General features: G+C 35.5%; 1 protein-coding gene across 8 annotated transcripts in view; it reads left to right on the top strand.

The window, feature by feature from the left end:
- Positions 1 to 16,253, top strand: part of RALGAPA1 (Ral GTPase activating protein catalytic subunit alpha 1) — a 223,950-nt gene that overhangs the window by 109,001 nt on the left and 98,696 nt on the right. For all 8 annotated transcript variants that reach the window (XR_011501562.1, XM_044765509.2, XM_070504251.1 and 5 more), the window contains 4 exons: positions 2,480 to 2,605; positions 6,197 to 6,255; positions 9,648 to 9,756; positions 11,095 to 11,205. Coding sequence is in view for 7 of the 8 variants with exons in the window: in XM_044765509.2 (XP_044621444.2) it covers positions 2,480 to 2,605; positions 6,197 to 6,255; positions 9,648 to 9,756; positions 11,095 to 11,205 (405 nt within the window). In the remaining variant the exon portion in view is untranslated. The remainder of the gene's footprint in view (positions 1 to 2,479; positions 2,606 to 6,196; positions 6,256 to 9,647; positions 9,757 to 11,094; positions 11,206 to 16,253) is intronic.

Raw genomic sequence — 16,253 nt, 5'->3', positions numbered from 1 at the left:
GAAGCGGAGTGTGCTGAACTTAACCACCATGCCACAGGGCTGGCCCCAAGATTAGTTGTATTTTTGTAAGTGAAAATGACAATGAGGGAAAGTATTCCAGGCAGAGGGAAATAGGCATGAGTAAGCTGTGTTCAAGAAAAGAGAAATAACCCATTTTGTTTAGAAGATAGTTAGGGGTAGGCCACGTGGCCGAGTGGTTAAGTTCGCATGCTCCACTTCGGCAGCCCAGGGTTTCACCAGTTCGGATCCTGGGCGCAGACATGGCACGACTCATTAGGCCAGACTGTGGCGCTGTCCCACATGCCACAACTAGAAGGACCCACAACTAGAATATACAACTATGTAGTGGGGGGATTTGGGGAGAAAAAGCAGGGAAAAAAAAAGATAATCTGACTAGAGAGTAGTGGACAGAAAGAGCAGAAAAGTACTTTAGACCCCAGCTACCCAAAGTGTGGTCTGCACACCAGAAACAGAGTCTCAGACCCCATCCAAGACCTACTGAAACAGCATGTATATTTTATCTATATCCCAAATGAAATGATTAGTATGGACATTAAAGATTGAAAAGCACTCCTTTAGACTACATCTTAGAAGCTCTCAAACGCCAGGAATCGGATTATAATGCTATATTAGATAAACAGTTAACTTTTTTAAAGTAGGGAGAGAGATGATTAAATCTGTGCTTTGGGAATATCAAATAAATTTATTAATCTAGGCATAGATTAAATGGAAGACGAACTAAAGATGGTAAACAAGTTACAAGGCTATTATAGTATTATCAGTGTACACATTATCAATCTCTTGGATAATGGCAAAAGTTGATAGAACTCCTGAGGAGAATGAGACATAAACCAATGTCACTTTTTTGTCAATTTACTATGAACACTATTACTATTCAGTGGGACAGTTATTTCAGATGATTGCAGCACATTTCCTGCAGCCTTTCTCAAGGTTCTACAGGAGAATTAAGCCCTAATGTCCTTAGGCATCCATTTTATGTGACTAAGTTTCCTTCCTGTGCATCTTGAAGGATACTAGTTATATAACATCCTTGGGAAAATTTGAAAATAATCATTTTCTGTTTTCTATTCTTCATATGAGGAACACCTGTTGCGAAAGGCTGCATAGGAAACCAAATCATCGCAGGAATCAGACCTGACACCCACATCTCCCCTGTAAGGTCAAGGGCAGTCTTTTCCTCTGGATGATGTTGGAGATACGCAGTCTAAATCTTTCTCCTTGGATTCCCATTTTAGGTCCCATACATATTATCATCTTCCTCCTGTTAATGCACCCCCCACCCCTGGCAGATTACAAAACAATTGATTAGACTTGCCTTTCTTAATTGCAATCACCTTCCAGGTCTGCTCCCATTATATCCACATAGCTGAACATTCTCAGTTACCTTATCCACCTTTAAAGAAAAACCTTTAGCTACTCTCTTTCATTAAATGTTGGATTTTTATCGTTTCATTTTTATAGGATAACTTATTTTAATTTGGGATGGTGGCTGCGAGCTTACCCTGCCCTGTTATGCTGCTGCCTTGTGTCTGTAAATCTAGATTATATTTTGAATACAGAGACGAGTTGTTTTGTTGGAAATCATAGTAGAGTACCACTCCATTGTCTCTATTATAACATTTATTAACATAAGGAAATCCTTTTAGAGATAGGTTCTTGTTTTATGTGAAGAGAAGTATTATATTTCTAATATATTTGTTTTAACATTTTTGTTAGGTATTATTAAGCATATAAATTAATGTGTAGATATTTTAGTAAATAAAGCAGTATATTAGTAGGTGGGTGTTGGTGTTTGGTGGGCATGCAAGAAGATAGAAGAAAAAGAAATGTTCAGTGCTGGTACTTTAGAAATGGCTTAATACAATTAAGGAAAAAAGATGAAAAGTTGCCTTCATCTGCAGTTCAAGGATAAATTCTAATTTTGTTTTTTGTAGGTAGTGTAGGCAGTGCTTTTCTCATGTGCACGTATCATAAAAACCATCCAGGCTAGTGCCTATTTCTTGAAGATATAGTTAGCATTTTCACCCTTAGTTACTTTATTCATTCTTAGTAACAAATATAATCTAGTGAAATTGAGTCATCTGCTTCTTAGAACAATATGTGTAAGTTGCCTTTAAAATGAAGGTATTTATATTTTTCCTCAAAATTAGGGTAATTTTATGCTCTTAGGTAAGCTGTAATTTTGTTTGCAGTCTCATTAATTGTGGTTTATTTCTGCTTATTAGCTGCTCTTAAGGAAAGCTCTGCTATTTGTTCATTGAATTTATTGAGAATAACAGTAGTTTGCGTGGAAAGTATAGGTGAGAACTTGAATCTTTTTGGTGTTTCCCCCTTTATTTTTGAATTTTGTCTTGCACTGACTTCCCTGTGTAATATGGTTAGGTAATAAAGCAGTTTTTCTAATAATTTAAGGACCTAATCAAGTACATCCTAAAGATTTTTTAAATCTGGTACACAGGCACCAAGAGTGGAAGCACAAGTTCTCCTGGGCTCCTTGGTTTGCTTTCCCAACTTATATTGTGAACTGCCTGCTCTCCACCCCAACATTCCTGATATTGCTGTGTCTCAATTTACAGATGTTAAGGTAAGAAATTAGATGCTAATTTTTAGCATTTAAATAATTTTGTAATCGTAATATATATTCGATAAAATTTCATTCTTTCTTTTCCTTTAGAAATCCACACAGTCGTTAACGTAAACCAGCGATACCCTTTAGACACAGAGGCTGGAATGTCCATTAGAAGCATAGCCCATTTTGTGTTTGTAACTGCTTTGGAAACGTTTTCTCATTGTTGAACTCACTCACTTGTCAATCTCAACAGGATTCATTCATTCACTGACATTTATTGAAACATCCTATGAGCCAAGATACGATGCTGCTAACATAAAGCTTCCAGGATTGAGATGGCACTAAACCTGCATCTTTGACTCTCTCCCCCTCCAAGTTTCCCAGTGTGCTGAATCAAACAATGTAATGGAATAGTCTTTTCTGCTGTAGGAAACTATGGAATTGGGGCAGGGATCCCATGTGTCTGAAGCATTAACAGGCTTGAACAGGAGATGGTGCAAAAGTAAACAGTGACTCTACAATTGCTGGTGGAACTTACCCCAGATATTAAACCTTAAAAAAATAGATGATAGTGTCTAATTAGAAGCAGACTTCCAACTGTTGCTTTTAATTGTTGCTTATAAGCCTTTTTAAAAATTTCAAGTAAAAAATTAGTGACAAGTTGTTTTGTGCCTCTGTAAAGGTCTGCCTCTGTTTGAAGAGGAAGGTGGAACATGATAAGCATTCTTAAGTAGTCTGGACTCAGTAATTCTTAGACCAAGGTGAAGGGAAGTGGTGTGGTCAGGTCTTCTAGTTAGGATAAAGGCGCTTAGTGCTCTGGACCCAGCAGTGTGCTGGTAGTGAATAATTCCATCACTAAGCCAAGACCTGTCTCTAACTGAATGTCCATGTATGATAAATTCCCAAGGGTTTAACAGTCCTGAGAAGTTGTGCCTATTAGAGTATTTGCCAGATGATCTCTGTGTTTGACCTGCATTGGTCCCTAGAGTTAGAAGGGAAGAGAGAATAAAGAAGGGAAGAGCAAAGGGCATCACAGCTCCTCAGAAGTCAGGCTGATGATTTTTTTAAAACTTGTGCTTTCTCTGAAGGAAGTTTTTTAATCCAGTTTTCATCAGGAGTGTTGCGTATACTTTCCATGCCACCTGTATTTCTCTTTGCAACATTTATCACGCTTATAATTACTCGTTCAGTGTCGAATTTACACTTTAATCAAATTAATACCACAAAACCTTATTTACTGCTATATCCTCAGAGCTTAACATGCTGTTTGGCATGCGGTATATACTCAGAAAACATTTTTTAAACAAGTGAACTTCGCTTATACATGACATTGTATGGGTCAGTGCAAATTTACAATGACACTTCATAAAGCTATACAAATGGACCCTTGGTCTTCATGGATTTCATACTTTTGGCTTCTATTTTCAGAAGATCCTGAAGGTCAAGGATGGAGAATAGTTTTAATTTGCCGAGGCAGTTTTGGGTAACCTAGCCTCCTACATACAATCTGCATTTCAGACTGGCCTTGTTCTCTGCTGGCCATTGTGTAGGCTGAAGTGATTTAAAAAACAAAACAGCACTTTTTTTGTGGAGGGGAGAAGTGTCCAAAATAAGAGCTAATTCTAATAGCAATGAAGAAAGCAAAAAGCCTAACAAAATGGTGATTACTCTTAAAAAAATGAAGATTTAAGGGGAAAGTTGCATACCATAGTGGTCACCTTTAATTTTCACATTTTCATTGAAACCAGCTCCCGATGTACTCTAAACCACAGCCAGATAGCCACATGGAAACTACTGTGCCGTTTTTCAGTTCTATGCTTTTGCAAATCCATTTCTTTCTGCCTGAAGCATCATTATATAGACCTGTTCTCCTCTTCTTGCCTCTCTTAATCACCCCAAACACACATAATCGTAGTCCTTGACCTTGATCAGTGGTCAAAATCCTGTTTACGACCTCTTTGTGAAGTCTTCTATGACTTTCCCAAGTTGAGCTATTTGTTCACATTGATCCTTGTACACATGACCTTGGGTTTTAACTGTTGACAAATCTGCCTCCCTCCCTAAACTTCTTAAGGGTAGATACTATGTCTTAACCATCTATTTATTTCCAGCACTTAAGATAGGGCCTATTACGTAGAAATTTCTTCAGCTTAAACAGCAGCTGTCTTCCATGTGCTATTAACTGCCGGCCATTGGGCTAGATGCTAAGTTTACAAAGTAGAAAGTTACTCCTCTCAAGGAGCTTACAGTCTTTTAAGCTGATAAATGCTTATGAATGATGTTTTAAAAAGGAATGAACAGGGGCCGGCCTGGTGGTGCAGCGGTTAAGTGCGCATGTTCCGCTTTGGCAGCCTGGGGTTCGCTGGTTCGGATCCTGGGTGCGGACATTGCTGTGGTAGATGTCCCACATATAAAGTAGAGGAAGATGGGCACGGATGTTACCTCAGGGCCAGTCTTCCTCAGCAAAAAGAGGAGGATTGGCAGCAGTTAGCTCAGTGCTAATCTTCTTCAGGAAAAACAAAAAATTAAAAAGGAATGAACAGATTCTTAATCATCAAACTTAGTGGCATTCTTGTTCTCCTCTCCTTAGCCACTCTAGTATTTGACCCTGTTGATGTCGCTGTCCTTCCTAAATCTCTTCAACTTTGACTTACGTTCCACAGATCTATCTTGATTTACTTCTTGCCTAAGTATTCTATCCAAGACTCCTTAATAGACTAGTTTTCTTTTCTCTTTCCACTAAACACAAACTCAGTACAAGAGCCTCTCTTTGGATAGTTACTTTCTCTTTACTCTCCCTCTTAAGTTTTTATTCAGTTACATAATTTTAACTATTATCTAGCACTTCTCCCCAAACTTTCACGTTATCATGCTTTACAAATTATCAAAGAAGAGGAGGCTTGCTTTTAAATGATATTTCTCACATTTGAAAATATGTTCATACCTTGGAGATAATCAAATCTGCTTTGATTATCTTATGGTGAGCTTTTTATTACTCTTCTAATCAGAAAAAATTACTTTTTAACATATACATTTGGTTATAAATTTCAGAAATGGTTTGTCTTAGTCTGTGTGGGCTGCTATAACAAAATGCTGCAGACTGGGTAGCTTATAAACAACAGAAATTTAATTCTCACAGTTCTGGAGGCTGAGGGGTCCAAGATCCAGGCTCCAGCACACTTGTATTCTGGTGAGGGCCTTCTTCCTGGTCCACAGCCAATGCCTTCTCACTGTGTCCTCACAGAGTCCTTCACAGGAAGGAGCTCGTTGGGCATCTCTTTTACAAGAGCATTAATCCATTTCACAAAGGCTCCAACCTCATGACCTAACCACCGCTTAATACTGTCACCTTTTGGGGGTTAGGATTTCAACACATGAATTTTGGGGGGACACAAACATTCAGATCATACTATTGTTTTATTGATTTAGCTAATTTTATGAATTATATTGGACTCTGTAAGTATGTACGTGAGAAAAAGGACTGTTTTATTTCACTATTGTATACCTAGCACCTGGCACAGTGCCTGGGCCCATAGTGGCCATTTAATAAACATTTGTTGAATGAAATCTTAGTCATTGCTACTAATTATTTTCCCCTTATTTTAGGAACTTATAATCAAAACTGTATTAAGTTCCGCAAGAGATGAGCCCTCTGGTCCTGCACGGTAGGTCAGATGCTCTTAAGACGTGATACAACTGTTCTGTGTTTGGAATCTTATTTTAGAAGTTGATGGAATTATTTAGCAGTCCAGATTGTTTTAGATACACAAAAGCTATTCTGAAGTAGAAATTTAAATTATTTGGATGATTAAATACCTTTTTTTCATGTTTTCAATACAAACCTTCTTTCATTAAAAAAATAAAATCCTGGGGCTGGCCCCGTGGCCGAGTGGTTAAGTTCTCGCACTCCGCTGCAGGAAGCCCAGTGTTTCGTTGGTTTGAATCCTGGGCACGGACATGGCACTGCTCATCAAACCATGCTGAGGCAGCGTCCCACATGCCACAACTAGAAGGACCCACAACGAAGAATATACAACTATGTACCGGGGGACTTCGGGGAGGAAAAAGCAAAAAAATAAAATCTTTAAGAATAAATAAATAAATAAATAAAATCCTAGTCATTTTTTTCAGTATAGTCACTCTCTGTATCTAAAATGATTTATCTTAGTTTAAGTACATTTTGCTTTCCCTTCAGGTTCTGTTTGTCACTGTCTCTTATGCGATACCTTGAAGTGCAGTAGTAATTACCCAATGAATATTTGTTAAATTGAATTGAAATGAAATATTTTTATTGTAGAAAGTAATATATCTAAGAAAATAGTATATATTAATATTTATGAATATTTGATCAGGATATTTTTTTAAAAATAGATTATAAGTAATAAGATTTTAGAATGTTTTCCTTTTTAAATGTCTTATTAAATAGTGAAAACTGTGGCATTTTTGCTGCTTGACTAAACCTTTCCCAAAAAGGTTGAAATTTAAATCAGCAGGTTGCCACTAGCACACCATGTTTCTTCTTTTCCGTTGAATATCATTAATTTATATTTTATATTTCTTGATGCTAATTCTAATAGTATGTCATTAGCCTCAACAGAAGTCTGTGTCACTACTCCTCTGACCTACATCTGTGCAAAGCTACCTCTTTTCTAATAATCTACACATTTTATCACCCAAGGTTCATAAAAGTGTACAGATCACGGCTTTGACCATTTGGATTCTAATTCTAACTTAAACCTCTTATTTTTGCAGGAGCTAAAAATCATGTAAAATGAGCAGTTTGCTTAAATGAGACATAGCTCCAGCTTTTTAATTCCATTGCATATTTTTCTCGTTTAATATCCAAGTTAACTAAAAAGAAATCTGAGTAAATTCTTCTTTTACATTAATTCCATTTTAATACTAAACAACTACTCCAGAAAACAACATTATCTTTTCCATTATTCCATATTTTCATTTCTGGTAGTTTTTAGCCCCAAGTTTGATGATTTTCAATATTATTTCTCTAGCATTTTCTGTGTTAATAATGATAACCTTTAATTTTACAAGGATTTTCCCATAATATTGTTTCATTTAGTCCTCCACACAATTCTAAGAAATTATTGGAATCATTATTATTGTTCCAATTTTGGTAGGAAAGAACTGATGGCTTAGACCGCTAACATTTATTAAGCCGTTTCTGTCTGCAAGGCACTGTTCTAAACACTTTATTACCTCATTTAATCTTTGCAGCCACTCCAGGAGATAGGTACAATTTTTATCCTCCCTTTTATAGATGGGAGCCCAGAGAATTTAAATAATCTCTTCTATCACCCAGACATGGCAGAGCCACGATTAAAGCCCTGGCAGTTTGTCTTCAGAGCCTTGTTAGATGTATAGGTAAGAAGTGACAAAACAAGATTTGAACCTAGAGCTTCAGATTCTAGATCTTTTGCTGTTTTTTTTTTCTTTCAACTACATTGCCTCTCAGTGAAAGAATATTGAAGCCTAAAACATATCTACCCAGAAGTAGCCTTGGGAATCGTTAACACAATGGCTTGTATTGAGAGTATAGGAAAATTGCAGAAGTTGAACATAAGCATTTTCTAAACTTGTTTTCGTATAACTTTCAGGAATGTGAGGTCTTAGAAGCTTATACCTGAAAATCTGACCAGGAGCAGAGAGTTGAGCCATACTGGAAAAAATCTAGATTATTTTGACATCTTGAGGAATGTAGGCAACTGTACACACAAACAAAACAAACTGGTCTCACTCCTCTGTTACCAAACAAGTGCCTTAAGTTAGCTGCGTCCACGGACAGCTCTGTTTCCCTTCAGAGTTTCTTGTTACTCTAGGGATTACAGCTCTTTTCACTGCGAAACCTGAAACTTGGTTATTTTGATCTGTAAATGTCACCTAAGATTTAGGATAGACAACAGTAGGGAAGAAATAAAGCAGTAGACTTTGCTTAGAAGACTTTCTGAGTTTTGACAGTAAACTATTTAGTAGCTTTAATGCTGTGATAGACTGAAAGAAGGGACGTAAGAACTTCTGATCTACTGTGTTCAGAAAGGAAAATAGTTCTGCCTTGAATTGTTCTCAAATTTAGCATTCTACTGAATTTAATTTAAGAATATCAATATTGGGGCCAGCCTGGTGGTGTAGTGGTTAAGTCTGCACACTACGCTTTGGTGGGCCGGGGTTTGCAGATTCAGATCCCAGGTGCAGACCTACACACCACTCATCAAGCCATGCTGTGGCAGCATCTCACATAAAATAGAGGAAGATTGGCACAGATGTTAGCTCAGTGACAGTCTTCCTCACACACACACAAAAAACGAATATCAGTATCAGGACATGCCAGGTATACCAGGAGACTATAGGAGTTGACTCTTTTTATACTTAGCGAGAACCATCATGTGCTTCATCAGACGCTTATACTTGAACACAGTAATAGAAATTCCTACTAATTCTGATCAGCTGAAGTAGGGAATTGAAGTTTCACAAGACATTAGGGAACAGAGCAAAATTTCCACAAGTTCTGTTTCTGTTGGAATCCCCTAATAAAATGTAGAAATTTTGTTTGTGTTGCTAATTTGTTTTAAAAAGAATTTGTACGTTAAATGTAAAAGATACGAAAAAAATATTTGACTTATCTCAGCAGCTTCATGTTTTTGCTTAGGTTTACCTTGCTATCAGTCAATAAAATTACACTCTTTCCTTTTCGAAAGCAGATTGCATATTTGTTTGGGAAGCTTTATGATAATATCAGTTTATTACTATAGGTTTGGTAGAAAGATCTTGTGTTATCACACCTATGATCTTGGTAGTAAATTATAATTGAAAATTTGGCTTAGAGTTTCGGGGATGTGCTTTCCTCCTGCTTTCTCTTTCTAAGAAGAGCTAAAGAACAGAGTAACAGAAAGAGCTAAAGAACAGAGTAACAAATTGATTAACTCTTAAACAGCGCATGTTGGTTCTGTATTGGATGGTTATGGGTGTTTTGGTTGAGCTGGTGGTTTCATTTCACGACTCATCCACTTTTATTGTATCATTGTTTTGGTTGCCTTTTTTGCAGATGTGTAGCACTTTGCAGTTTAGGAATTTGGATTTGTGAAGAACTAGTCCATGAGTCTCATCATCCTCAAATTAAGGAAGCTCTGAATGTAATTTGTGTTTCCTTAAAGGTAAAAAAAAACTAATTTAGTGGAAAATATTAAGATAATATAGAATGCATGATTATTTTTCTCCAAATGTTAATTATATCTATGCCCTTACTGAATAAAACAATAAATGTTTTCATTAATTAATTATTAGATTATTTCCTTGTTCCTGACTTTTTCCTTAAGAGTGGTCCTACTCTTGAATTTGGGGTATCTTAGTGATGACCTATTTTTATCTCAACTTTTTATTTATTTGGCTTTGTCCCTAGGATACATATTTCCAAACCAGTCATTTAACAACATATGTGGGCTTGTTTGTTTTACCTTAATTCCTGTTTTTGTAACCTACTCTTTGATCTTTATTACTTCTTGAATTCTTGAGCTGTTCAACTTTTTGGTTTTATCATTCAAGTTAAATTCCCTCTTTCTGACCAGAATAAGATTTGCTCAGAAATAATAACCTAATTGTTTGGAGAGTCTGAGAGAATAGATGGATATTTTTTGTTTGCAAAAGGATGCATGATATTATTTTTGTCTTAAGACTTGTAATACAATATCTCTATAGGATTCTAAACATACAAAGTACAAATACTAACTATTTGGTGGTATTTTTGAGTTTGTACTATGTTTGAGGCACTTTGCAAAGCAGAGTGAGGGATACTAGAATGAAAAAATATTAAAAATACTAGATTCAAGAGATTAATAATATGATGGCTGAAAAAGATTAAAATAAGAGTAATAAAATATAAAAAGCTGAGAGAACCAGATGAGTGGTACATACAAACTGCTGACTGAGTTCAGAGGAAGCAGAGATCACTTCGACTTAGGTGTCCGAGAAGACTTTGGAAAGAGGAGATGTTTGGTCAGGGTACGAAAAGTAGGTGAGATTTGGTCACAGAGAGAGAAGCATAACAAGTTGGACGTTATGCCATGGGAGAGTCGTCCAACAGTTTTAAGCATAGAGAACGTCAGTATCAGAACAGTTCTTTAGAAGATTAATTTGGAAGTATTGTGTAGAGTAGATTGGAATACGGAAAAGATTGATAACCAGATTAGCAGTTTAGAGGCCATTGCAGAAATCCAGGTAAGAGAAAATGGAATAAAACTTTAATGAAGACAGTCATACATTACAAAGAAAAAATAAAGTTAATTGTATCTTTGGAATGTGTCGTGATTTTATTTTGCAGCTGTATATTTATCTTCTTAATAGTATTTCAATAAACACATTATAAATATAGAATGAAAAAAGAAACATGAAATTTGAAATTTTTCAGCAATTAATGCATTGATGAATAATAGTTCAAGAAGAAATTTTTTATAACAGTGGTTTTCTTTTTTTCTTTTTTTCGGTTATTATTACAGTTTACTAATAAAACAGTGGCCCATGTAGCTTGTAACATGCTTCACATGCTGGTTCATTATGTACCTAGACTTCAGATTTACCAACCTGATTCTCCCTTGAAAATTATTCAAGTGAGTATTTTCTCATTTATTTCTTATTATGACCTTGTTAAAGATCCTTACATTTGGATACCTTGAAATGTAAGACTATTTAACAGTTTTCTTTAAATTTTATATAGCTAAATAATGGCAACCCAGGATGCTTTTTTGAGGTATCAGAGTTCATGACAGTCCCTTTGTATTTTTTGTGTTGTTGGTTTTAAATGCTACGTGCAAATTTGTGATTGTGATTGTCTTTATAAATGTATATTCGACTTCATTCCCTCTCTTACATAAGAAAACATTTTATCCCTTCATTTACCAAAATCAGGACATTATTTTGATTCATTCCTTTCCTTTCCTCTTGAGCCCATCATTTATGAAGTTCTTATTCTGTGCCTCCTACAACACCTGACACATTCCAGGCCTTCGTTATTCTTTCTTTGTCGTAGCCTTCTAGCTGGTCTCCTGGCTTCGTATGTCTTCCACTCCAAGTTATTGTTCACATTCACATGACTTTTATGTCACTAACCCCCAAAAAACCAAACAAAACAAAATCTCTGAGTGATTTTCCTTTGCTTATAAAATAAGACCCAAATTCTTTAGCTGGGAATTTGAGGCCTCCAGATGAAGACCCAACCCATCTTTTCAGAATCCTGTACAGATTCCTTTGAAATACCCTATAGTCCAGGCGCCCAAGTCAGCTTACTCTCCCCTAAACATACCCCTCACTCTCTTCTTCTTGCCTAAAATGCTGTATTTCTCCTCTCTACCCTCTCATCTTTCAGTGATTGGTTTAAATACCATCTCCTCAAAAAATAAGAATCCTTACCTCTCCAACAAGAATTTATCTTTTGTGTCTTCATGTTCTTATAACATTTTTAGGAAAGACGATAATTAATATTTATTGGGCACCTACTATGTACCAGTCATCTTTTCATTATATCTCGTTTAATTCTAAATCTTTTGAGGTGGACTATTATCCCCACTTCCCGCCTTTATTTAAGATGAGAGAACTGAGGATACAGTATCTATATAAAGTCACAATCCAATGGAGCAGAAACAGAGTTCAAACCCAAGTCTATAAGATTTCAGGTCCAGGCTTTTCTCACTTAACCGTGTTGCCAGCCTCTCTTTATGGCACAAGATATGTTTGTCTACAAATTCTAAACTCCTTTAAGACACGCCGGGTTTCTTTTTCCTTTATTGTTTTTTATGCCTAGGGTGACTTTCAGGTAGACTCTGTTCACTAAATATCTGTTGAGTTGAATATAGTATTATGGTTAAGAGGTTGGGTTTGAGGATTAGACACACCTGGTTTAATTGCCCTTGACTCTGCCACTTACTTACTTTGTAGCTATGAACCGGTTCTTTAGCCCTCTGAACTCCAATTTTCTTACCTTGACGTTTGGGATAAAAATATGTACCTCACAGAGTTGCTCTGAAGACTAAATGAGAAAATACATGTAAAGCACTTAGTACTTTTTGCCATAAAAATGATGAGACATAAATCTTAATAAATATTGACTGCAGCTTTTATCATTATCATGTGGGCCATGATAACTGGATGTAAATGTGATGAATGTGCATATGTATGTCAGTCAGTATTAAAACATTTGAAATTTTACCCTTTAAGATTGATTATTCTGTCTGAAAATCAAGGTTGTTCTTTAAGTAGGCAGATTTTTTTTTTTCATGTGAAAGCCTCCAAATTCTTTCCCTTATTTTATTCATCAATTTATATATTATTAATACTTAAGTACTTCTCTAGTGTGCAAAGTTTTTGCAGATTGCTTCACTATGCATCATAGTGGCCAACCGCTACAGATAAACATGAAGAGTTATAATACTCCACCTCTACTTGAATGAAGAAATGAAATCTGAAAACAGTGGAGCATATTTCACTAATGGTTACCTATTTGCCTAGTTGGGAACAGAAGCGCAGTTCTGTTACTATTATTAAGCGGGTGCGTCTATATACTAGATTCTACTAGTGAGTAAAGCTTTATACTATATAAAGTATATTTAGAGGAATTTTTCCTCTAAATTTGATGCATTGAATAATAATTTATAAAAATATAATAACATACAAGAAAATTACTGTAAATGTACCCCCATACATTTATAACATACACATAAAAAAATTGAATGAGATCAACAGATTGCCAGGGTAAGTTATAATACTGTATATGAATATTCTACCTTCACTTAATAATGTCTTTTTTATTATTTTATATTTTCTGTATCAAATTTATTCATGTACTCATTGTAAAATATATGTAAATTTTAAAAGCCACATTATAAAATGCTTTTTTTTAAAAAGCATATGTTTACATATATACAGAGAAACATCTGGAAAGACAGGGGAATAGATTTCTTTGTATTTTTAAATTTTTTTTTTTTCCTGATTTTTTTCTCCCCAAATCCCCCCAGTGCATAGTTGTATATTTTAGTTGTGGGTCGTTCTAGTTGTGTCATGTGGGATGCTGCCTCAACATGGCCTAATGAGCAGTGCCATGTCTGTGCCTAGGATCTGAACCCTGGGCTGTCAAAGCAGAGCACACGAACTTAACCACTCGGCCATGGGGCCGGCCCGTAGATTTCTTTATTTTTCACCCCAACTTTATTGAGGAATAATTGGCAGATATAATTATATATATTTAAAATGTACACCATGATGATTGGATATTGTGGAATGATTACCAAGATCAAGATAACTAACCCATCCATTACCTCACATAGTTAACTCCTTTTTTTTGTGGGGAGAATGCTTAAGATCTACTCTTAGCAACTTTCTATGAAATCTATTTCTGTGAAATCAGGTTTTTTTTTTATAAACCACATATAAATGATACTGTACAGTATTTGCCTTTCTCTGTCTAGCTTATTTCAGTTAGCATAAAGCTCTCCAGGTTCATCCATGTTGTCACAAATGGCAGGATTTCCTTCTTTTTTATGGTTAATAATATTCCATTGTGTATGTATGTGTGCGTGTGTGTGTGTGTCTGTGTGTGTGTCTGTGTGTGTGTATGTATCACATTTTCTTTATCCATTTGTCTGTCAAAGGTCGTTTAGGTTGTTTTCATATCTTGGCTACTGTGAATAATGCTGCAATGAACATGAGTATGCAGGTATCTCTTTGAGATAGAAATTTCATTCCCTTTGGGTATATACACAGGAGTGGGATTGCTAGATCATATGGTAGTTCTAGTTTTAATTTTTTGAGGATTTGCCATATTGTTTTCTGTAATGGTTATACCAGTTTACATTCCCACCAATAGTGCACAAGGGTTCCCTTTTCTCCACATCCTTGCCAACATCTATCATCATTTGTCTTTTTGAAAATAGCCATCCTAACAGATGTGAGGTGATATCTCATTATGGTTTTGATTTGCATTTCCCTCGTGATTAATGATGTTGATCATCTTTTCATATATCTTTTAATCATTTGAATATCTTCTTTGGAAAGCTGTCTCTCCAGGTCCTTTGGCCATTTTTTAATTGGATTATTTGCTTTTTTGCTGTTGAGTTGTATGCGTTCTTTATACATTTTTGGATATTAATCCCTTATCCAGATACATGGTTTGCAAACATTTTCTCCATTCCATTCGTTGCCTTTTCAATTTATTGTTTCCTTGGCGGTGCAGAAGTTCTTTAGTTTGATGTAGTCCCACTTGTTTATTTTAGCTTTTGTTGCCTGTGCTTTTGGTGTCTTATCCAAGAAACCACTGCCAAGACCAGTTTCAAGAATCATATTCCCTATGTTTTCTTCTGGGAGTTTCATTCTTTCAGGTCTTAGATTTAAGTCTTTAATCCATTTCGAGTTAATTCTTGTGAGTGGTGTCAGATAGGGGTCCAGTTTCATTCTTTTGTATGTGGATATCCAGTTTTCCCAACACCTTTTATTGAAGAGACTGTCTTTTCCCAATTGTGTGTTCTTAGTGCCCTTGTCAAAGATTAGTTGATGATAAATGCATAAGTTTATGTCTCAGCTCTCTATCTTGATCCACTGGTCTATGTTCCTGGTTTTATGTGAGTACCTTACGGTCAGTGCCATGTTTTGATTACTATAGCTTTATAGTAGAGTTTGAAATCAGGAAGTGTGATGCCTCCAACTTTGTTCTTCTTTCTCAAGATTGGCTCTTTGGGTTTTTTTGTGGTTTCATACAAATTTTAGGATAGTTTTTCCTATCAATTTTTATATTCTAATGCCATTGGAATTTTGATAGGGATTATGTTGAATCTGTAGATTGTTGTGGGTAGTATGAACAATTGAATAATATTCTTCCAATCTGTAATATGGAATATTTTTCCATTTATTTGTGTCTTCTTCAATGTCATTCATCAATGTTTTATAGTTTTCAGTGTACAAGTCTTTAACCTCCTTGGTTAAATTTATTCCTAAGTATTTTATTGATTTTAGTGCTGTTGTAAATGGGATATGTTTCTTAATTCCTCTTTCCGATAGTTTGTTGTTAGTGTATGGAAACACAACTGATTTTTGTATATGGATTTTGTATCCCGCAACTTCACCAAATTCGTTTATTAGTTCTGTTTTTTGGTGGAAAGTTTTGAGTTTCCTATATATAGGATCATGTTGTCTTCAAACAAGTAATTTTACTTCTTCCTTTCAGATTTGGATGCCTTTTCTTTCTTTTTCTTCCCTAATTACTGTGGTAGGACTTCCAGTGCTATGTTGAATAGAAATGGCAATTGTGGGCATCCTTGTTTTGTTCCTGACCTTAGAGGAAAGGCTGTTAACTTTTCACTATTGAGTATGTTGTTAGCTGTGTACTTGTCATGTATGGCCTTAATTATGTTGAGGTACATTTCTTCTATACCTAATTCACTGAGCAGAGTAGATTTCTATTGAGTGATAGAATTGCATTTGGTTTTTATAAATCCTTTTGCTTCTCTATATCTTCTAATTTTTCTATTAGAACATATATTATCTTTGTGTTTATAGATATTGATTCATGAACTGAACTCATAAGAAATCCATTTCGTAGTTAACAGAGCATATACAATTTTGGTTCTGTACATAAGGATTGTAAATGATTGATACTTAAGTGTACTTGAAA

The sequence above is a fragment of the Equus asinus genome, chromosome 2 (genome assembly GCF_041296235.1).
Source record: "Equus asinus isolate D_3611 breed Donkey chromosome 2, EquAss-T2T_v2, whole genome shotgun sequence".
Lineage (NCBI taxonomy): Eukaryota > Metazoa > Chordata > Mammalia > Perissodactyla > Equidae > Equus > Equus asinus.
The sequence above is the reverse complement of the archived record's forward strand: the minus strand, read 5'-3'. Positions and strand labels throughout refer to the sequence as shown.